The sequence below is a fragment of the Macaca fascicularis genome, chromosome 11 (genome assembly GCF_037993035.2).
Source record: "Macaca fascicularis isolate 582-1 chromosome 11, T2T-MFA8v1.1".
NCBI classification, from domain to species: domain Eukaryota; kingdom Metazoa; phylum Chordata; class Mammalia; order Primates; family Cercopithecidae; genus Macaca; species Macaca fascicularis.
The window spans coordinates 74051740-74076014 of NC_088385.1; the positions used below are offsets into that span (position 1 = coordinate 74051740).

Below are 24275 nucleotides of genomic sequence, written 5' to 3' on the forward strand. Positions count from 1 at the left end.
ATCATACAACATATCCAATCACGGTCACCATTATTCAGAGTTTATTTATCATAAATTAGTTTTGCCTGTTACAAAACTTCATATAAATGGAATTATATAGTATGTGCTCTTGTGTCTGGCTCTTTTTGCTCTCATGATACCAGAAGTTCATCCATGTTGTGTATATTAGTAGTTCATGCCTTTTTATTAATGATTAGTAGTCCATTGATTGTTTATTCATTTGATTTCTTTCACGGATTTGACTACTGTGAATAAATATACAGTGAACGTTTGTGTGCAAGTCCCATTTAGGACGTGTGTCTTTATCTTTTACTGATACCCAAGAGTGAAACTGCTCTTGTTCACTTAGCTTTTTATGAAAACGCCAAATTGTTTCTCAAAGTCTATCTACCACTTTATGTGAAAGTACTAGTTGCTCCACATTCTCACCAGCCATTTGGTTGTGTCAGTTTTTAATTTTAGCCACCTCAGTAGGTGTGTAAGTGTGGTTTTAATTTCTATTTCCGTGGTAACTAATGATGTCAAGCACTGTTTCATGTGTTTTCTGGCCATTTGGTTTTTTTTGTGCATGGGCTTTTTATTATCAAGTTGTAGTTCTTCTCTGAATTTGATGAGCTTAAGTTTTTAATTTTGGTTTTGAATTTATTTCAGTTTGATTTAATTTATAAGTTAATTTAAAATTTTCTTTTATGGTTATTGTTTTCTGTGTCCTAAGAAATCTTTGTTTACCTTAGGTTGTAAAGGTTTTCTCCAAATAAGATTTCTAATTTTAGCTTTACTTTTAGTTCTATGATCTATCTTGAATTTATTTTTGCAAAGGATATGAAGTAGGAATTAACGTTTTCTTTTTTTCTCCAAATGGATATCCAGTTGATGCAGCACCATTTATTGAAAAGACCTTCCTTCCCTACTGAATTACTTTGGCATCATTGTCAAAAAATCAATTGACTATAAAAGTGTGGGTCTATTTATAGATGCTGTTTTGTTCCATTGGTTTATTTGTCTATACTTATACCAGTACAACACTTGCATTCATTTTAGCTCAGGGTTTATCAGCTTTGGCATTACTGACTCTTTGGGCCAGGTAATTCTTTTTTGTTGTTGGAAGCTATGTATGCTGTGTACTGCAGAGTGTTTAGCAGCATCCCTGGCCTTTACTCAGTATTTGCTGATAGCATTCCCACTTCTCCCAGTTGTGACAATCACAGATGTCTCCAGGCATTGCCACATGTCTCTTGGAGAGCAAAAATTGTCCTGTTGAGAAACATGGGTGTAGATAGTAAATGTAAAGTAAAAGGTAGTTTAAGTTCTCTGGCTTCATTCTTCGTTTTTCAAGAGTAGTTTCGTTTTTTTAGGTCCTTTATATTTCCATGTAAATTTTAGAGTTGTCAACTTGTGTTCTTAAAAGTAAGCTTGCTTAAATTTTGATTAAAATTGTGTTGAAGCTTTAGGAGTGTTTGAGAAGAATTCATGTATTAACAATAATACATAAACCATAAACCATACTATCTCATACTTGTTAAAGTCGTTTTTGCTGAGTCCTCAGGATTTTCTACCTAAACAATCATGTCATCAGTGAATATCCCTTTCTTTCAATCCTGATTTTGATAATTTGTGTTCCTTTTTTTTAATCATCAATTAATTGAATCAAATCAGGAACTTACCAGGTTTACTAATCTTAATTAAAGACCTGACTTGTAGGTTTATTAATTTTGTCTGTTTGTTGTCTGTTTCATTGATTTCTTCTGTGATTATTGCTTTCCTAATGGCTTTCTTTCTAATTTAAATGTATAAAGGTATATATTTTCCTCTAAGTTTGTCTTTAGCTACATCCTACAAATTTTGGTATATTCATTATCATTCAGTTTGAAATATTTTTAATTTTTGATGTAATTTTTTTTAATCCATTGGTTATTTAGAAGCAGTTTCCAAATAATTTGGAGGTTATTTTTTTACAGGTTTATAATTTAATTCTACTGTGGTCAGGGTACTTTCTTTTAACATTTATTGAGATTTGTTTTGTGGTGTACCAAATGGTAGGTCGTGGCAAATGTTCTATATATGCTTGAAAGTATATTCTGCAGTTGTTGGGTAAAGTGTTTTATAAGTGTCAGGTCAAGGTATTTGATAGTGTTCAGATTATTATTATTATTATTATTTAGACTCCAGTCTGTCACCCAGGCTGGAGTGCAGTGGTATGATCTTTGCTCACTGCAACCTCCACCACCCAGGTTCAAGCGATTCTCAGACTGCCTCAGCCTCCCAAGTAACTGGGGTTACAGACGCACACCATCACACTCAGCTAATTTTTGTATTTTTAGTAGAGATAGGGTTTCACCATGTTGGCCTGGCTGGTCTCCAACTCCTGACCTCAAGTACTCTACCCACCTCGGCCTCCCAAAGAGCTGGTATTTTAGGCATAAGCCACTACACCCGGCTGTCCTTTCTGATTTTTTTGTTTAGTTGATCTGTTGACTGTTGAGAAGGATGATTTTAAAACTGTATAATATTAAAGACAGAATTGTTCTGACATTTGTTTAAACAGTAAGAAATACTTTAATCAGGACTATTGTGATAGGTGTAAAGACTATTGCAATAGGAGAGAGAGATTGGTCTCAACTTCAAATACTACGAAAGTGGAAATTTATAGCCAAAAAGCGGAAATAGTCAGAGATGGAACATTACATAAAAACAAACATCAAGGGTGGTGATATTCTCACTACAATTGGGGTAGGCCTGGCAAGGACAGGGGCCCAGGGTCAAGAACTGCTTGTTGAGAAGAGTGCTCAGATGTGGCTTAGTAAAGTTTGGTCAGAGTCTTTGTCAATGACTAGGTACATACACATTTATAATAGTGATGTTTTCTTGATGTATGACCCTTTTATGAGTATAAGACATTTCTCTCTATCTCTGGTAATACACCTTACCTTGAAATACATTTTCACTGATGTTAGTTATATAGCCACTCCCATTTGTTTCAAGATTGGTTTTTGTGCATATGTATCTTTTTTATTTCTTGTTTTATCTGTTTTTTTAAAATTGTTTTTTGTAGATAGCAGGTAGTTAAGTCTTGTTTTTTCTTTTATTCAGTTTTATAATTACTGCCCTTTATTTTTTATTGTTAGTTTTTAAATACAGCATTTCAATTTTTTTATGATTTTTATTTTATTTTATTTGTTTGAGATGGAGTTTTGCTCTTGTTGCCTATGCTGGAGTGCAGTGGCGCCATCTCAGCTCACCACAACCTCTGCCTCCTGGTTTCAAGTGATTCTCCTGCCTCAGCCTCCCGAGTAGCTGGGATTACAGGCATGCACTACCGTGTCCAGCTAACTAATAATAACATTGTCTTTTTTTAAGGCAGGGTCTCACCCTGTCACCCAGGTGAGAGTGCAGTGCTGTGATCACAGCTCACTGCAGCCTTGACTTACTAGGTTCCAGTGATCCTCACCTCAGCCTCCCTAGTAGCTGGGACCACAGGTGCATGCCACCACAACCAGCTAATTTTAGTATTTTTGGTAGAGACGGGGTTTTGCCTTGTTGCCCAGGCTGGGCAAGCTCAAGGAGCCCACTTGCCTCAGTCTCCCAAAGTACTGGGATTACAGTCGTGACTCGCCACTATTCAGCTGAAAGCTAGAACTCTTTAAATTCATTTTTTGAGTTCCTTTTAACTCCGCTCCCAATTTTTATTGTTTTATATTCGGTCTCTTCATGTATCTGCCATGTTTCCGTTAGCACTGCCTTCATTTTGGATTAGGCTGTATTTAACCTTTCAGTTTTTTTATTTTTATCGTTTAAATCACCAAATTGCCCTGCCTTCTACTTCTCTGGTCAAGCAGTCAGCAGTCATCAATTGAGCATCTATTTGAGACACTGATATGAGCATTTATCAAATTAAATTTTCATGATGTCACTTATGCTTCAAAAAATGTGTTGGCTTCCAATTTTATCACATTTAAAGTCATTGACCAGACTTTAAGAGTTCTCTATAATATCATAGGCGATTACTTTTCCTATGGTGTTTTCCATCTGCCTTTTGTATCAAGCAGTTCTTTTTACTCCTAATTTCTTTCAATATACATTCTACTTGTTTTAGTTTCTGGTCTTTACAAGAGCTTGTTTCCTTATTTGAAATGCTCTTCTTTTCTAACTACCTCATGAAAGCTCAGTACCAGCCTGGCATGGTGGCTTATGCCTGTAATCCCAGCACTTTGGGAGGCCACGGCAGGTGGATCACTTGAGGTCAGGAGTTCAAGACCAGCCTAGTCAACATGGTGAAACCCCGTCTCTACTGAAAATACAGAAATTAATGGGGCATGTTGGTATACACCTGTAGTCCCAGCTACTTGGGAGGCTGAGGCATGAGAATCGCTTGAACCTCGGAGGCTGAGGTTACAGTGTGCCAACATCACACCACTGCATTCCAGCCTGGTGACAGAGCAAGACTGTCTCTCAAAAAAAAAAATAATAATAATAATTAATACCTAAAAATCTGACTGTTAATGTTCAGTCTTTTACCCTGTAAATGCTGACATTGCATTTAAAAGGTTTTTTTTAAATTTGTTTTTAATCATGACAGGGTAGTGAATGCCTTCTTTATTTCATAAATAGTTATGTGAGTTCCATAGTTCATGAACCAGATGGTTAAGTTTTTGAAGATAGGGGGCCATACTGTCATACTGTCTTTGTTATTCAATAATTTTGAATACAGTGACTTCTTAATATAGGGGTCCTTAAACCCTGGGCCATGGACCCATACAGATCCTTGGCCTGTTGGGAACTGGGCTGCACAGCAGGAGGGGAGCAGAGGGTGAGCCAGCCTTACTGCCTGAGCTTTGCCTCCTGTCAGATCAGCGGTGGAATTCAATTCTTATAGGAGCACGAACCCTATTGTAAACTGTGCATGCAAGGGATCTAGGTTGCGGGCTCCTTATGAGAATCTAATGCCTGATGATCTGAGGTCGAACAGTTCATCCTGAAACCGCCTCCTCTGCAAATCCGTGGAAATTGTCTTCCACAAAATCGGTCCCTGCTGCCAAAATGGTTGGGAGCTGCTGTCTTAATGATACTCATGTACCAAACTTACCTACTAAAATCTATGAGAAGAACACAAAAGAAGGACTTTCCTCCATCCTCAAGAAGTGGTTCAATTGGTGAACATAATGCAAACTTGTAACAACATCCATAATAGTAATGAGAAAAGTATATGCAAGGTGCTTTGGGAGCACAGGGTAGTGTAGTATTCACTTGTTTTCATCTTTACAACCAGTTACTTTTTGCTTTTAACATTTAGACAAGAATATAAAAGGCACATTGTTTTATAAATTAAGATTCAAGGGCAGTGGAAATTCTTTTGGTTCATGAGGTGGTGTTTGGTGATAGGAAGAAAGGGTCAAAGTTGGCAAAGTGATGCAGATTTAGTGTCCTTTATCTGAAATGCTTGTGACCAGAGTGTGTTTCATATTTTGTATTTTTCCAGATTTTGGAATATTTGCATATACAAAATGAGATAACTTGGGGATGGAACCCAAGTCTAAACATGAAATTCATTTATGTTTCATATATATCTCTTATACACATAGCCCGAAGGTAATTTTATATGATATTTTTAGTAATTCTGTACATTGAGGATAGGAATGGAAAAAAATAATTCTGTGCGTGAAACAAAGCTTTGACTGACCAGCACATGAGGTCAGGTGTGGAATTTTCCACCATGGCACTCAAAGAGTTTTGAATTTTTAGATGAGGGATGCTAAATCTTTATGTTAGATTGAACTTCCATTGTAGGAAAAACTTCTCGTCAGGAGCAGACTCCTAATTCACCTATTGATTGATTGATTGATTGACTGATTGAGACAGAGTCTCCTCTGGCCCAGGCTAGAGTGCAGTGGTGCAATCTCGGCTCACTGTAACCTCCACCTCCTGAGTTTAAGCAATTCTTGTGCCTCAGCTTCCCAAGTAGCTGGGACTATAGGCACATACCAGCACGCCCAGCTAATTTTTTTTTTGTATTTTTAGTAGGCATGGGGTTTCACTATGTTGGCCAGGCTGGTCTCGAACTCCTGGCCTCAAGTGATCCACCCACCTTGGCCTCCAAAAGTGCTGGGATTACAGGTGTGAGCCACTGCATCCGGTCTCACCTTTTTATTATTAAAAGGTTTTGTGCCAGCCATGGTGGTGTGTCCTTGTAGTCCTAGTTACTCAGGAGACTGAAGTGGGAGGATTGCTTGAACCCAGGAGTTCAAGGCCAGTGTGAACAACAGTGAGAACCTGTCTCTTAAAAAAATTAGAAATAAGTTTTCTCTGTATTTGTCAACTAATTAGCTTTAGGGGTATGACATGGGGTATGATATGGAAAGCAGCTTCGGTTTCATGATACTAGGATGGAAATCAATGAGAAAAACGTGGAAACCAACTGCAAAAATCTTAACCAATCACAATTTTCTTATGTCGTTATTTGTATACTATTTATGATACAGACATGGTATATACTTTATCTTGAAAGTTCTAGGCAGGAAGGTTAACATTTCTACTTATGTATTTTCCTGTTTTTGTGCTTATCTAGATTTTTTAAAATAATTTCTTCTTTGTATTACAGTCTTGGCCCTTTAGTGAGTAAAGTGAAAGAATACCAAGTAGAGACAATTGTAGATACCCTCTGCACTAACATGCTTTCTGATAAAGAACAACTTCGAGACATTTCAAGTATTGGTCTTAAAACAGTAATTGGAGAACTTCCTCCAGCTTCCAGTGGTAAGCAAGAGCACATTTTTCTTCCTATTTGTTTTTATGTGGAGGTATTTCTCCCCACCTTTTTTTCCCCTTCTGGCCAAGGAGGGAGGGAGGTGGCTGTCCTTACAGATCTTCGTAGGAATCCCTTTGGACAATTAAGAAAATTAAAGCTTGAAGCCTTATTTTTCTTAGAAGTAAATTAACTGGTAAAGGAATATTTCGATTGAACTTGTTTGTAGTATGTATTTTGGTGAAGGATTTTTATATGTTGGAGCAAGATTTTATACTGTGTGTACCATGACTGCAGACTAGAATTATGCCAACCTATGCAGTGAGGGAACAGATAACCAAAATCTATTTCCAGTATTAATTTCACTTTGTGTCATATTTGCTATGTAAAATTTAACACCATTCAGACGTAGCTGTGAAATAGTTCAGTTTACTGGTAGCTTTAATGAAAGCTGAGCCTTTTACAGCTACTTGGTAATTAAACAAATTTAAAACTATGATTAATGTATTTGTCAACTAATTTAGCTTTTGACCTTTGACAGAAATGTGTAGGTAATATAAATTTTAGAATTGGTCTTGACTACTAAACTATTGCTAAAATTAGCAGGCTAAAAGTTATTGTCTCATCTGCAAAAGGTGAGATTATCACCTATTTCATGGGAAGATTTAGATTGGTAATAATGTAGTCTGGGGGCCGGGCGAGGTGGCTCACGCCTGTAATCCCAGCACTTTGGGAGGCCAAGGTAGGCGGGTCACCTGAGGTTGGGAGTTAGAGACCAGCCTGACCAACATGGAGAAACCCCGTCTCTCCTAAAAATACAAAATTAGCCAGGCGTGGTGGTGCATGCCTATAATCCCAGCTACTTGGGAGGCTGAGGCAGGAGAATCACTTTAACTCAGGAGGCAGAGGTCGCGGTGAGCCAAGATGGTGCCATTGCACTCCAGCCTGGGGAACAAGAGCGAAACTCCATCTCAAAAAATAAAAATAAAAAAATAAAAAAGAATAAATAATGTAGTCTGGGTATGTTATTTTCACTTATTTACTTAAATCATTCATTGTGCTAGTTTTCATGCTTAAGGCTGCATACGTAAACTAGTCTAAACATCAATCATATACGAGGTCTTACTATTCCTTCTAGTTTGTAGATGGGGGAACTGAAATTCAGAGAGATTAGGTTAATTCACCCAAAGTTGGGTGAGTAATTGGGTAAAGATTCAAAACCATTATCTTTTAATCCAAAAAGGGTGCTTTCTTCAATGTATCATACCAGTGTTATTTTACCCTTATTAAATAGTTACTTATTTCAGTAAAACATTTCAACAACTCAGAGGTATGTTATTTATAATTGTATTAGCTATGTATATATTTTTAAATTGTTTTTCTCTCATTGAAATATGTTTGCATTGAGCCAATTTCCGGTTTTTGTAAGAATTTTTTTAACCATTCAGATTCTTTCAGAGTGACTTGTTCTTTTTTTTCTCTCATCAGTAACGACATGTTAAGTAGTAACAATTCTGATTTATGAGTCCTGGAACGAAGTTTCTACTTTATAATGAAGTTACGGAATCTTTGAGTTGGAAAGGACCTTATTAAAAGTTATGGCTGATTTTTTTTTAAAGAAGCTTCTAAGCATTGGAGCTCAGAATATATGCTTTTTAATTCACTGAAGTTTAAAAGGCTAGTCTACTAGAAGAGACTCAAAAAGAGAAAACTCTCCTTGCTGCTTTAGGGGTGCAAGCACTGCAGCTACTACTGGCTCCATAGCTAGCATTCATACCAATGCATACAGATTATCCAGTAGATAGATTAGTTATCTATCTACTATTACTAGTTGTCTATAATATTTATTGGTATCCAGTAGAAAGAATCCGCTGACATCTGTATTTTCCCTGTGTCCTTTACCCCTTATGAAGTTGTCATCCCTAATTCTCATTTATGTCTAATAAGTTATTATAGAAAAACAGCCTGTTCTGAAAGATGTGTTTTTCTGCCACAGATCTCCTGTGTCTCATGATCAAGTGTGGAGTTGTTAAAGATTTGGTCTAATTCTTGTTTATTTCTATTAAGTTATTTTATTGAAAAGCAGCCTGTTTTGAGAGATGTGTTTTTCTGCCCTGGATCTCTTGTGTCTCATGATCAAGTGTGGAGTTGTTAAATATTTGGTAACTACCATGAATATAAGAGGGAATTCAACATGCTTGCTTTGAAATTATTATTGCCTTCCTATTCATGCAGGCTCTGCATTAGCTGCTAATGTATGTAAAAAGATTACTGGACGTCTTACCAGTGCAATAGCAAAACAGGAAGACGTCTCTGTTCAGCTAGAAGCCTTGGATATTATGGCTGATATGCTGAGCAGGTAAGTGTGCCTGTTTATTTCCGTTACTTGTAATACAGATACTACATTGATTTACTAAAAACCCTTTCGAGTAAATACAATAAAACTTAGTGAAAAATTATTCATATTTAAATGGTGACTTTTATCAATTTGTGTGATTGGGAGTGAGGGGGAAATGAGCTAATTACACTAATGTATAAGTATATAATATTGTATAGTAAACATTTTGTAGTTCTTTAATAAAACTTGTGATTTTAAATTTTTTAGCACAGTTCATGTTTTGTTTTACTTATATATTCTTGCATTCAGTGATGTATTTAGATAAGGAGATGTGCTGGTAGTTGTGGATTTTCCAGTTAAAAGAATGCTGGTAATCTTCAGTAACCATATTAATAGTCCATATTTTAGGGGAGGGAGGACCTTGGCTTTTATATATTTGTTGCTTTTTCACTTTCCTTTGAAAGTCAGATGTTAGAACATAGACCTAAGCAACTCCTAGGAGAAAATACCTTAAAGGACCTGTCAATTTCTGATTCTCATAATCATTATAGGCCACCATTATTTGTGTGTATGTTTTTTGTGGCAAATTCATTTCAACTTAAAAACAATCAAGTGCCTTCATGTGGGTGTGTGGATGTGTGCGTATAAAGTGAGGAGCTATCATCCTGGCACTGAAAGAGCTTGTATTTTACGATAGGATATAAGAACACAAATGGCTACAGGACAGAATGGGACTAAAGACTAACTGGGAGCATAGTGTGTTTGGGGTTTTAAAATGGAAGGATTCAAGAAAATTGTTTTTATGGAAAGTGGCATTTGAATTGGGTTTTGAAGAATGGGTAGCGCTTCAATAGTTAGATGTGCCCAGGTGTAGAATACTTAAGTAGTATATGAATGGGGAAGCGTATTCTCGTTTTCTAGAATATAGAATGAATAGAAAAGCAGTAGGAAATCATTCTGATAAATTGGGGTCATGTCGTGGTGGATGAGGAATTTATGTTTAATTTGATAAACTGAAAATTCAGACTTTTTGTCCTATGTGTGATTTAATCACGAACAGTGATTGTCCTGGCACAGGTTTGGGTAGTAGTGACTCATTGAACTATACATTTGCGATGCTTTGGAAGAAGGGTGTTGGAACAACAGGAACAATGAAACTATATATAGAGGAAAGCCAATAAGGGAGAGGGAGAACTCAAGAGAAGCTCAATTTTTTAGTGTTATGAATCCCCCCCCTTAAAAAAGCAATACAGAAAGTCAGAATACAGAAAACCATTTAGAGACCTTTTTTTTTTTTTTTTTGAGATGGAGTCTCACTCTGTCACCCAGGCTGGAGTGCAGTTCCTTGATCTCAGCTTACTGCAACCTCCGCCTCCTGGGTTCAAGTGATTCTCCTGCCTCAGCTTCCTGAGTAGCTGGGATTACAGATGCCCACCACCTCACCTGGCTAATTTTTGTAATTTTAGTAGAGACAGGGTTTTACCATGTTGGCCAGGGTAGTCTCGAACGCCTAACCTCAAGGTATCCACCCACCTTGGCCTCCCAAAGTGCTGAGATTATAGGCATGAGCCACTGTGCCTGGCACAAAAAATCATTTAGAGATTTTGGAAGGACAAAGTGACAAGATTATTGTGTGGTTTTGGTGGTGGTGGTTTGTGTTTGGTTTTGAGACAGGTTTTGGCCCAGGCTAGAGTGCATTGGCATGATCATGACTCATTGCAGCCTCAATTTACCAGGCTCAGGTGATCCTCCCACTTCAGCCTCCTGAGCAGCTGGGACTACAGGGATGCACCACCATACGCAGTTAATTTTTGTGTTTTTTGTAGAGATGAGGTTTTGCCATGTTGCTCAGGCTGGTCTCAAATTTCTGGGCTCAAGCAATCTGCCTTTCTCAGCCTCCCAAAGTGCTGGGATTACAGGTGTGAGCCATCATGCCTAGCCTTGTTTTGTTTTTTTAAAAAATACTTTCCCAAGCCAATTGATTAGATAACCTATAATTGGGGATTTAGGTCTAGATTCCTGGAGTCAGTTTGGCAATGTAAATTTCAATGCCGCATTCACTTGGCTCAGGTTTCAGTTGCATTTTAGATAAAGTAAGAATTTAATTTTCCTTTCACTCTGAATTTGAATTAGTCTCAACTAAATTTGTGTTCTGAATATTTACATTGAGGTCAGAGGCCAGACATTTAGTAGTGGCCAGGCATCTTGAATTCATTTGTTGTTTTCTTTCTTTTTTTATTTTATTTTAAGGCAAGGAGGACTTCTTGTTAATTTCCATCCTTCAATTCTGACCTGTCTGCTTCCCCAGTTGACCAGCCCTAGACTTGCAGTGAGGAAAAGAACTATTATCGCTCTTGGCCATCTGGTTATGAGCTGTGGAAATATAGTTTTTGTAGATCTTATTGAACATCTGTTGTCAGAGTTGTCCAAAAATGATTCTATGTCAACAACAAGAACCTACATACAATGTATTGCTGCTATTAGTAGGCAAGCTGGTCATAGAATAGGTAAGAAATCTTTAAAAGTTTTAAACTTTTCTTTAATTAAAAACATTAATGCATGTTTTTAAAGAACCATTATGCTTTTCTTAGGTGAATACCTTGAGAAGATAATTCCTTTGGTGGTAAAATTTTGCAATGTAGATGATGATGAATTGAGAGAGTACTGTATTCAAGCCTTTGAATCATTTGTAAGAAGGTAAGTTTTTAAGATCTCTATTTTTTACAAAAAACTTTTCCTTAAGAATAGAATCATAAGATCTACATTAGGTGTGTGAGGAGAAGCGGCCTATTGGATTTCAGATATAACAGACAATACAGTATTTGAAATTAATGTCATCTTGCTATTATAAAATGTGGTCATCACATTTATTTTGAAAATTTTTCTTGTCATTGTTAGGACTTCAAAGAATTTGGGAAAGGTATTTATAATTATTTTGGGTTTACTTTAGAAGGGAAGAAATGCCAGTGTAATAATGTAGTCTGTACTGAAAGCCCAGCAGGATAAATTATTTGTCAGAAATAAATAGTGAATTGTCTTTTCAACAATTTCTTAGGTCACATCCATTTAGCTAGGTCAGTGATTGTCAATTTGGAAACTGATTCTAATATATTTTTTTAAAGCTTAGTAAAAATTGTATATTTGTGTACTGGAAGGCAATACAAGATAAGTAACAGAATTTTTGCTCTTGACTAATGCAGTAGCATGGTGTCTTGAGGCCTTACTGGTTGTTTTCTGCATTTATCCCTTGACACTTCTGGTTTTGTGAAGTGGCTTTTAATCATATCATATTATGAAAATCAGAAATTGTTGGATTCATTTTTGTTCCTTTAGTTGACAAACACAAAGTATTCTTTTATTTGCTGACCCTGTGGGCATTTATATGTTCTGTCCTCTCATTACATCACTAGAAGACCAAACCTAGGTGAATATGCACTGGCATTTCCACAAATAATCCTGGTTACTGAAGAGCACATTGATCTGGGTTTGGTTTTTCTAATAACATGTTGAGTATATACCGATTTCTGTCTATACTGCCACACATTAACCATAACATAGTTAAAATGGGGATTAAGGGAGTTCATCTTAAAATTGATTAAATAAGTAAAATTTGAAAGGTAAACCTTTTAAAATCGTAAGTCCATGGGAGAGAAACAGCAAGAATCATTGGTGCTAGATAGTATGGGAACTACTCTCCTATGTTATTGCTGGTGATAAAGCAAACTGTGGCAGGTAATGAATCAAGGAGAAAAGTACAGCTCTCTTCAAGGCAGCTTTTGTTTTTGCCTTTAGATGTCCTAAGGAAGTATATCCTCATGTTTCTACCATTATAAATATTTGTCTTAAATATCTTACCTATGATCCAAATTACAATTATGATGATGAAGATGAAGATGAAAATGCAATGGATGCTGATGGTGGTGATGACGATGATCAAGGTATTTCAAATTAAATAGAATCTTTTAAATTTTTATGAAAGACAGTGTTATAAATGGAGATGATTCTTAGTGCAAATTGTACTGTTTGTTTTATTTAGTTATAATAGTGAAAGGGGAAATGATCTCAATATTTGACAATAGCAGATTAAGTTAGAGGGCATCTATGTATTGAACTGTTATGCAACACATTAAAAAATCATGTCTAAAAATCATTCATTAATGTTCTCAATAAGGTGAGTGAAAAGTATGTAGCAAAAATTGCTCACCATGTCCCAATTTTATTTCTTTAAGTATACAGAAAAAAATCTGTATATTTACAACTAGTACCATTACCACTTGTTTTCTCTTGGCTAGCAACTATATATGATTTCTGGTTTTAAGTACTATTCAAATTTTCTACAAAGCATTTTTGTAAGGAGATAAATCGAGGTTTTAGAAAGAATTGAATCTGTAGATACACATATTTAGGGCAGCTTGGTTTGAAAGAATATTAGTTTGTTTGTTCATAGTTCAGGAAAAATTCTTAATACCGTTTGAGGCCCCATTTAACGTTCATTAATAGCTTACAACGTTTCTGAGGCTCCTAAGATTGATGCCATCACATGATGATTTATGATATTTACTCTGGAAAGGAGTAGCAGCACTTCAAGGACATAGGGGTTGCTCATGTTCAGTTGTTTCTGTTCCTATTGGAAGAATCATAGTAACAAATATTTAAGTTGGTAAGTTACTAGGTAAACAGGTTGGTGGATTTTTTGTTGTTTTTGAGAATACTGTTTAGTTTGATTCTTTGAAGGAATTTATGTAACAACTTTCCTAAGTGAGTAATTTCACCCATCTTTAAAAAACAACTACCAAAAAAATTTCTTAACACCATATACACCTCAAGCAGCTGCTGCCTCGTTTCTCTCCTCCGCAACAGAACTCCTCAATGCAGTTCAGTTTCTTTCTTTCCATTCTCTCTTGAATCCACTCCTCCAGTGATGCACAAGATTGCAAATGTTTGACTCTGCCTATTGTATTACTCAGTCTCAGCAACATTTCTTTATTTAGCTTCTGGGATACCATTCTAGCCTGGATGTAGTCTTATCATTTTGATTACTCCAATCTTCCATGCTGGTTCTTCTTCTTCACCCTGACCACTGTACTTAGAGTATCCCAAGGCTCAGTCCTTGAACTTACCTGTTATACTCTTGATTTATTTGTTGATCTCATCTAGTTTCCTGGCTTTAATATCAGTATGCTGGCAACCCAGATCCTATCTTTAATCCAGATCTCGCTTGTGAATACAGATTCATATGCAACTGCTTAATTAATATTGCTGCTAGGATATCTAAAATATCTTTTCCCTACCCTTCCCCATCTCCCACCTAACCTGTTCTGCTTTAGCCTTTTCCATCTCAGAATGGTACCTCCATTCTTCTTAGTTGATCAGACCAAAAATCTTGCAGTCATACCTGATTCCTTTTTCACACATCCCTCATGTAGTCTTCCACCTCAGAACTCTTTCATTTTGTTGTTTTTATTTTGTTTATCACACTTAGTTACTTTCTGACATACTGTAATTGATGGTCTCCTACCTATTAGAATGTAAGTTTCATGAAGGTTCGACGTTTTAATCTCTTGATTGACTGCTTTATTCCAGTGCCTAGGACAGTGCCTGACACACAGGCAATCAATAAATGGGTTGTATTAATGAAGGGAAAACTTAGCTTATATTTTAATATGAATATCTTTTGAAAAAATCAGTAGCAATGTGTATTCCAGGTTTTGAATGTTGGTCTTTTGTGCGCTGTATAACAAACAGGTACTTCACCTGCTTTATCAGTTAATATGAATTATACCCATTAAATGACTTTCTACCATGGTGTTTTTGTGATTTATAAAATCAACATAATTTTAGTGAATTGGGACATGTTAATTTTTTCTAATCTTGTTTTTAATAAAGCTTATATTTCTGGGATGCAATTACCATAGTGTATGGACATGGAAAAAACTTTTATGTGCTCTTGATAGTATATTTTGGCAGTATCTTTTAACTTTATTTAAATAGATATTGGTAAATAAGCAAATGCCTCGCATTTAGTGGTATTTGGTTGTATTTTCCTATAATGTGCTAAGGTGAATTTTAAGCTTTTGAGTTGGAAAATTTTATTATTTTATTATATATTGTAGAATCTTCTAAGGCCTAGCTGCTACCTTTGACTGTCACTAAGCTAATTGGAATAAAAGCCAGTAAAAAGATATCACTCCTCTCAGTTATTTCAAGGCTATGTATAGTTTTGTCTAAGAATCACGAAATTATTGTGAAATAATTTTAGACTATCATGATAACTGCTAGTATTTCTGCCACCTTTCTGACTTCATATTACCCAACTAATTAAACCTGATGGTGTTAGAAAGAAAGAGTTGCTGGAGATTTCACACACATGTTACCTATCAGGTATAGGTAAGTGAGATACAATTCTTAGTGCTTCTGCTTTGAATGTTTAAGGTTTAGCATTAGGGGAAAAATGGTTCTCTGTTAAGTTTGCAGCATTTTCTTGTTATAATTAAGCAAAAATAGTTTTGTTTTAAAGTACATTAAGACAAAATTGTGAAAGGTTTAGAATATACATGTTTGTTCCTCATAGCTTATCAACAAGTCGAGTGAAAAGCCTTGTAGTCACAAAGCTGATATCAACCTTCTTTTTGTTCCCAGAAAATTAGTTCTACAGTGTTTTGGGCTTGGTAACCATTCATTTTATCACCTACTCTATTACCTCAAATCCATTTCATGGTTTTTCTTAGAAAGTCCCTGATAGTTTGCTTGATTCTATGCTGTTAAGTAAGTTCTTTGAATTTTGTTTCAAAAGCTGGGAAATTTATGACTATAAATATTTATATTCTAAAGAAGTTGAATGTGTTAATTGATGATTTTAAAGTGTTATAACTAAGCACAGTTCATTACAAAATAAATGAGAAAATGTTTAAAAATACAATTATGTTTGTTTTTTAAGTTTAATTTATGTGCAGACTTATAGAAGTAACAAGCTCTTTGTTCAAGTTCCAGTTCTATTGAAACCTACCTGTTGCTGTATATGTTACCGGAAAGTTAGATTAACTGATTTGGTTAAAAATATCAATTCATTTTCTGTTTAAAATAATATACTTCTCTTGTCATTAATAGCCTGTTTACATTAAAACTTACCCTTTAGGGAGTGATGATGAATACAGTGATGATGATGACATGAGTTGGAAAGTGAGACGTGCAGCTGCGAAGTGCTTGGATGCTGTAGTTAGCACAAGGCATGAAATGCTTCCAGAATTCTACAAGACCGTCTCTCCTGCACTAATATCCAGATTTAAAGAGCGTGAAGAGAATGTAAAGGCAGATGTTTTTCACGCATACCTTTCTCTTTTGAAGCAAACTCGTCCTGTACAAAGTTGGCTATGTGACCCTGATGCGATGGAACAGGGAGAAACACCTTTAACAATGCTTCAGAGTCAGGTGGGTTTTAAAGTACAGTTTACAAAATCATGATAGTAAATGCAATGCTTTTAAAATTGTCTTTGTATGGAAATGTGAGTTCCAGAATATCTATAGAGAAGCAGAAAGTTCTAGGATATGTTTATATAGTTAATGCATGTTCATATTATGTTACTTGTAAACTATTCTAATTGAAGTATTCTTGGTTTTACTTGATAAACAATATTTAAATAATTTTAAGATTCAGTGAAGTAGTCTTTATCTTTGATGTTAATAGAGATGTCTTATAGCTGTGGAGTCATACTACTTGTGATCACATAACTGACTTCACTTCTAATTTACGTGTGTGATATTGGGCAAGTTAGTTAGTCACTTTATTAAACCTCACTTTTCTTATTTGTAATAAGAGTGTATTTAGAAATACCTACCTGTGGTTGTGAGAGCTGGATGATCTGTATAGAGCATTCAGTGTAGTGCCTACTACATATATACTTACTAATAAAATACACTTTTTTTTTTCACTTGAAGGCATTTTTTTCTAAGGTCCTAAACATTAGAGCTATTATATTGCTCCCATTTATTGAATATAACATACCAGGCATTCTCCTATCTTATATGTAATCTCTACAGCAGCCCTATGGGATGCACAAATACTAGATCAATTTTTATAGATTACAAAACAGATATTGACAGTGATTAAACCAGTGGAGAGGATGGGACACACATATGGTATCTATCTTGTTTTCAAGTAGTACAAATAAATACATTTTTGTGGTGAACTTACTCATAAAGGTGAATATTGAAGATTAATTGTAGAAGGAAATAAGATAAAGTGTATGGAGGATATATGTGAGTGAGTGAGTATGTAGAAGTCAGGTATTGCTCAGTAGAGTTGCCAGGAATTTCGACAATGCTGTGGAAAGTTAGACCATTTTTTTGTTTTGTCTAGTTCTTAGATCATTGTGTAATTATGGTGTGTATCCTTGTAGTTTGGTTGTTGGGATTTTTCTTGGCTTTGTTTTTATTTTTAATCTCTACTTGCTTTGCTGTTGAGGTATTCTAGAAGCTCCGTTTATAGCTTTGCATCCATAAGATTTGTTAGTAGAGACCCTATTTGTTTTACTGACTAACCAAACATTAGAAAGTTTAGAGCAGATATCTTTTAATCATACCCCTGCTGCTTGTAGCTACATTTGAAGTGAGGTTGATTCCTTGTAACAGCAAATGGAAAGTAAGAAAAGGACCTGTTCAATGGTTGCTTTTCCATAATTTGTCTTGTTTCCTTTGACTTTTATCTGTGCTTTTGTCATTCAAAATACCATTTATGAATTAACCTCCTAAATTTTTTATTGAAAATATTATTTGTTTACTTTATTTCTTTTTTTTCTTTTTCTTTTTTTTTTTTTTTGAGATGGAGTCTCGCTCTGTTGCCAGCCTGGAGTGCAGTGGCACTATCTCAGCTCACTGCAACCTCCGCCTCCTGGGTTCAAGCGATTCCCCTGCCTCAGCCTCCCAAGTAGCTGGGACTACAGGTGCACACCAGCACACCCAGCTAATTTTTGTATTTTTAATAGAGACGGAGTTTCACCATGTTGGCCAGGATGGTCTTGATCTCTTGACCTTGTCATCTGCCTGCCTCAGCCTCCCAAAGTGCTAGGATTACAGGCGTGAGCCACTGTGCCCAGCCTATTAATTTCTTTATAGTCATGTATGTTTCACAATTAAAAATTAAGTAGGGAAGACTGTTTTGTTGCTCCCTTGAAAGCTAAATGATAGCTTTTCGTAATTTATCGGTATCAAGCAAATGTAGTTATAAGAGAACATATATAATACATGTAACAAACTTGATCTTGTTAGTGTTAGCAATAGCAGTAGATAGTTGAATTAGGAATTTAACAAAAAAAGATAAACTCTTCCCTTTATCCTCATTCTCCATAATTCATGTTAAGTGTACTGAGGAAATACCAACAGCTGAACCATCTAATGAGTATATGATAATTGCAGGTTCCCAACATTGTTAAAGCTCTGCACAAACAGATGAAAGAAAAAAGTGTGAAGACCCGACAGTGTTGTTTTAACATGTTAACTGAGCTAGTAAATGTATTACCTGGAGCCCTAACACAACACATTCCTGTACTTGTACCAGGTATGAAAGAAACATAAATCTCTTTTGGGACTTATTATAGGGCATAGCCTTTTTGTTAGGATTTAAATAAGTTTAAATAATGATTTCCTTTTAAAGGAATATTTGTGACAACTTAATATGCACGTAGAGCTAACTTTTTAATCTAACCATCTTGAATACCTGAAGTTAGAAATTTGTAAATAAAAAGTTAAGTCTTACCCTAAAATATTTGGCTGTAGTATTTATTATAGATGGTGAAAATTTCTACTTATAGAAATAATGAAGTGGGAACATTAGCAGTACTCTAGGGGTTGATATTTCATTTTTCTTTCTTAAAAGTCTGCACAGCAATGATTGGATTTTTTGTTGGCTTTTTAGGAATCATTTTCTCACTGAATGATAAATCAAGCTCATCGAATTTGAAGATTGATGCTTTGTCATGTCTATACGTAATCCTCTGTAACCATTCTCCTCAAGTCTTCCATCCTCACGTTCAGGCTTTGGTTCCTCCAGTGGTGGCTTGTGTTGGAGACCCATTTTACAAAATTACATCTGAAGCACTTCTTGTTACTCAACAGCTTGTCAAAGTAATTCGTCCTTTAGATCAGCCTTCCTCGTTTGATGCAACTCCTTATATCAAAGATCTATTTACCTGTACCATTAAGAGATTAAAAGCAGCTGACATTGATCAGGAAGTCAAGGAAAGGGCTATTTCCTGTATGGGACAAATTATTTGCAACCTTGGAGACAATTTGGGTTCTGACTTGCCTAATACACTTCAGATTTTCTTGGAGAGACTAAAGAATGAAATTACCAGGTTAACTACAGTAAAGGCATTGACACTGATTGCTGGGTCACCTTTGAAGATAGATTTGAGGCCTGTTCTGGGAGAAGGGGTTCCTATCCTTGCTTCATTTCTTAGGAAAAACCAGAGAGCTTTGAAACTGGGTACTCTTTCTGCCCTTGATATTCTAATAAAAAACTATAGTGACAGCTTGACAGCTGCCATGATTGATGCAGTTCTAGATGAGCTCCCACCTCTTATCAGCGAAAGTGATATGCATGTTTCACAAATGGCTATCAGTTTTCTTACCACTTTGGCAAAAGTGTATCCCTCCTCCCTTTCAAAGATAAGTGGATCCATTCTCAATGAACTTATTGGACTTGTGAGATCACCCTTATTGCAGGGGGGAGCTCTTAGTGCCATGCTAGACTTTTTCCAAGCTCTGGTTGTCACTGGAACAAATAATTTAGGATACATGGATTTGTTGCGCATGCTGACTGGTCCAGTTTACTCTCAGAGCACAGCTCTTACTCATAAGCAGTCTTATTATTCCATTGCCAAATGTGTAGCTGCCCTTACTCGAGCATGCCCTAAAGAGGGACCAGCTGTAGTAGGTCAGTTTATTCAAGATGTCAAGAACTCAAGGTCAACAGATTCCATTCGTCTCTTAGCTCTACTTTCTCTTGGAGAAGTTGGGCATCATATTGACTTAAGTGGACAGTTGGAACTAAAATCTGTAATACTAGAAGCTTTCTCATCTCCTAGTGAAGAAGTCAAATCAGCTGCATCCTATGCATTAGGCAGCATTAGTGTGGGCAACCTTCCTGAATATCTGCCATTTGTCCTACAAGAAATAACCAGTCAGCCCAAAAGGCAGTATCTTTTACTTCATTCCTTGAAGGAAATTATTAGCTCTGCATCAGTGGTGGGCCTTAAACCATATGTTGAAAACATCTGGGCCTTATTACTAAAGCACTGTGAGTGTGCAGAGGAAGGAACCAGAAATGTTGTTGCTGAATGTCTAGGAAAACTCACTCTAATTGATCCAGAAACTCTCCTTCCACGGCTTAAGGGGTACTTGATATCAGGTAGGTATCTAGATTTTCTTCCTTAAAAAATTTTTTGTTGATAGTTGGTTGCCTTAAAAGATGCCTAATAAAGAAGTTAAGCCATGTCTATATTTTCTTAAACCTAAAAGCTAAGTATGTTATGAAAAAAAAACCTGTCTTTTGTAGTATAGAGTGATATTCAAATGACATTTTGTTGTTTTAAAAGATAGAGTGGTAATTAGATAATGGTTAAATGTGTTCTCATTCCTCATAATGACTACATTTTAATGTTGCCATGTTATGTTAAAATGTGGAAAAGACATATCTCATGAATTAACATAATCTAAAGAGCTTGCTGATACTAGTTACAATAAATAAAATTGGTGAAAGTACTTTTTTCAAATGAAAGATCCTGGAAGAGTTTTCAGATTTACCAGTGTCATCCTGATTAGAACAAGTAGAAGGTAATAACATTAATAGCAGTAATAGCCATTCATTCTTAGGCATTGCTTTCTTTTTTAGTAAAAAATTTGAAGATTTTTGAGCGGTTTTGGATTTAGCTAGTTCTCTTTTGTGAGGGTGAGATTCTCCACTGCTGCTTCAGGTCCCTCCTTCCCAGAAGGAATTGTTTCTTTTGAAATCTAACAGGATTTTGTTTTATGCTCGTAAGTGAGTAAACTTGGCTCCTTTGGATTCATGCGTGCAATAAAAAATACCCTTCTTGGCCAAGGAAAATTCTAAGGAATTGAAGACACTGGTGTTATTTGAAGTGGTTTAAAAATGATGTCCGTGAGTTTTAGTGGACTACATACCAATAGACTTGCAATTTATTTTTAACTAGGCTCATCATATGCCCGAAGCTCAGTGGTTACAGCTGTGAAATTTACAATTTCTGACCATCCACAACCTATTGATCCACTGTTAAAGAACTGCATAGGTAAGTGGAAACAAAGATAAACATACTGATTTTTGGATTTTAGAATTCTCAAACTCTTGAATTTAGTAACTAGAAATATCAAGGAATTAAAATAATTGTTTAAAATAAAATTGATATGATCTTATAACTTTAACAAATTGCATTTGCCTATATTGTTTGTAATTATTCCTAGATGATTTTGCACACATAAATGAAGTTATAATATACCAGCATGTCTTTAGAGTCAACTACATATTTGATAACCATGTTTTTGGGGTGACTTAAGATAAGATAGCTTTAGTGGATAGAGCAGAAAGGTACTAGATTTATGTGGCCAGTCTGAAGTTTCTCCCTAGATGTAAATGAGTCTCATTTGAACTATTAAGGCCTCAGATTTCAATTATTACGTCTAACACCGAAGGAGATCTATGGAGATTTCCATATTTAAGGTCAAAATAACCTAAGAATAAAAAATAAAGTGGGGGAGAGCTAATTCGCAGAAGAACTAAGAGGAGATAACCCAAGAAAAACTAGGGCTTTCTCTATTTCTGTGAAGACAAGAATTAGCTTTTGGGATTATTTCTGATTTTTATAACCTCCGTGCATTTTGTTTTTATCATTGGTTTTCCTAGAGTTTGATAGTAGCCAAAAACCCCTCAGAATTTAGTTTGTTGCTTTCTTGAGGACGGGATAATGGAGATAACCATCCGGGAGGACTGAGGGATTTGGCAAAGAAGCTTTGTAGCTTTGTGCCATTCTGCAGTGTGCCAGAAAGAAAAAAAAATACAATATAAAATTTGAGCTGTATAGAAAGGGATTGCCAGTTCAGAATAAGGAAGGCAGAGGCACAAATAGGTTCTATTGCTGGGGCCTAGAAATTATTTAAAGTCTATATGAGAAACTTCTTACTGGCATTTCCCCCACCCATTTTCTGCTTTGATATATTTATTGAGCACTTTGGTATTATGCAAAACAGGACAGAGGAAGAGGCCCATGCCATATCTCTAGAAATATCTTCCCGTGTTGACAGCAGTCAACCAGTATGCATTGTTGATATAGTTACTCAACCAGGTAGTTAGCATTGTAATTGAATTATGATCTAGTTCGATATTCATGACTGTTTGAACATCAGAACCACCTAGGAAACTTTTTAAAAATTGAAATTGCTAGTTCATGGCACCATTTTGTCCATAATAGCAATATTTTAGATGCTTTCCTGAAAGCAGATATATACTCTATTGTAATTATTCTTCTAATCTACCAGTTTAGTATGCAAATAAAGGGAAGGGGAAATTAGTTTGGTACATTTATATTGTTTTTGAAACCACGCTGTCTCTCAGACTTTTTTTTTTAAGTCAGTGCTGGAACTTTCTTGGATATCAACATTGAGTTTGCCAATCTGCAGTATCTGAAGTCTCTCTTTCCTCCCGTATTTTCAAATTGCTGGTTTTTCAAGTTGGCATTCAAGTCTTTTGTTACCTCTCCTGCATTTCCCTGTGTATTCTAAAAGATTGCTGATGATAGAGTTGAGATCATATAATGATGAATAATAGCTACATGTGAATACTTAGTGTGTACTAGACATTGTCTTCAACAATATATGTGCCGTTTATTCTGCTCTGTATAGCTCTAAAAGATTTATAATCCTCATTTTATTGAGTGAGAAACTGAGGTGAGAAACAGGTTCTTGCCTAAAGTAACTTGCACAAAATCATACATTTAACAAGTAAAATGGTTTGAACCATCATCCATGTGACTCCAAAGCATTATACTTACTTTCCCACATTTGCAAGAATAAGCAGACTTTTAAAGTACCTAGATGCCTTCTCTGGCTTTTGTCCTATGTTAGCTTTCAATTTTCTCCCTTTATATTATTTTCCTGTGAATTCATGTATTTCTTATTGAAGACAGAAATAAAGTAGGGCTTTTGGAGGCACGTTTCTCTTTTCTTTGATGAATTGTATATCTGCTAATAGTACTCCATCTTTATTAAGCAGTGGGTCTGTCTTCACCTCATTTTTTTATTCTTATTTTGAACTTAGCTTAAAAATATTTTTTTGCTGCTTTTAGTGAACTCCAAGGAGAATCATGCATGTTATTAGTCTTTTTAGCTGTTATCTCTGTCATATCTTGTATCTATGAAAGTGATATTGAGGAACTTTATGGACTCTTCTTCCATACCCTCTGCATTATAGGTGCTGAGAGTGGATTATCAGTTGAAAATATATTCACCTTCAGAAATGATAGTTGCCTTGCTGCTGAAAGAAACTTTATGGTTCACTTAGTATTTCATCAGGTTCTTCCCTGACCTTCGCTGAAGAAATAACAATGACACCAGCAAAAATAAATTATATCAACTTAGAGAAAATATAATGTATATTATATTTCAAGTTTACCATGTCTGTCTGTTGCTTTTCTTGTAATATTTCAGGTGATTTCTTAAAAACTTTGGAAGACCCGGATTTGAATGTGAGAAGAGTGGCCTTGGTCACATTTAATTCAGCAGCACATAACAAGCCATCATTAATAAGGGACCTATTGGATACTGTTCTTCCACATCTTTACAATGAAACGAAAGTTAGAAAGGAGCTTATAAGAGAGGTAAGTTAGATCACACTGTTTATCTGAGCTTGTCTTTAACTTCAGTATTATATATCCACACATTCTTTTTTGCTTTAACAGGTAGAAATGGGTCCCTTTAAACATACAGTTGATGATGGTCTGGATATTAGAAAGGCAGCTTTTGAGTGTATGTACACACTTCTAGACAGTTGTCTTGATAGACTTGATATCTTTGAATTTCTAAATCATGTTGAAGATGGTTTGAAGGACCATTATGATATTAAGGTAAGATGTTTGTGCCTATTTATACAATATTTTAGAAGAAGACTTTGCTAGAGCAACTTTCACCCTTGTA

The 24275-nt window shown here is 35.6% G+C and overlaps 1 protein-coding gene across 2 annotated transcripts in view; it reads left to right on the forward strand.

Annotated features, from left to right (window-relative positions):
- Positions 1-24275, forward strand: part of CAND1 (cullin associated and neddylation dissociated 1) — a 45893-nt gene that overhangs the window by 17253 nt on the left and 4365 nt on the right. Inside the window, exons 3-14 of one of the 2 annotated variants that reach the window (XM_074007364.1) lie at positions 5477-5586; positions 6596-6750; positions 8975-9098; positions 11328-11584; positions 11669-11774; positions 12870-13015; positions 16213-16505; positions 18489-18630; positions 18988-20481; positions 21284-21379; positions 23790-23959; positions 24041-24205. In XM_074007364.1, the coding sequence (XP_073863465.1) occupies positions 5477-5586; positions 6596-6750; positions 8975-9098; positions 11328-11584; positions 11669-11774; positions 12870-13015; positions 16213-16505; positions 18489-18630; positions 18988-20481; positions 21284-21379; positions 23790-23959; positions 24041-24205 (3258 nt within the window). The remainder of the gene's footprint in view (positions 1-5476; positions 5587-6595; positions 6751-8974; positions 9099-11327; positions 11585-11668; positions 11775-12869; positions 13016-16212; positions 16506-18488; positions 18631-18987; positions 20482-21283; positions 21380-23789; positions 23960-24040; positions 24206-24275) is intronic. The other variant, XM_005571475.4, reaches the window with a different exon arrangement.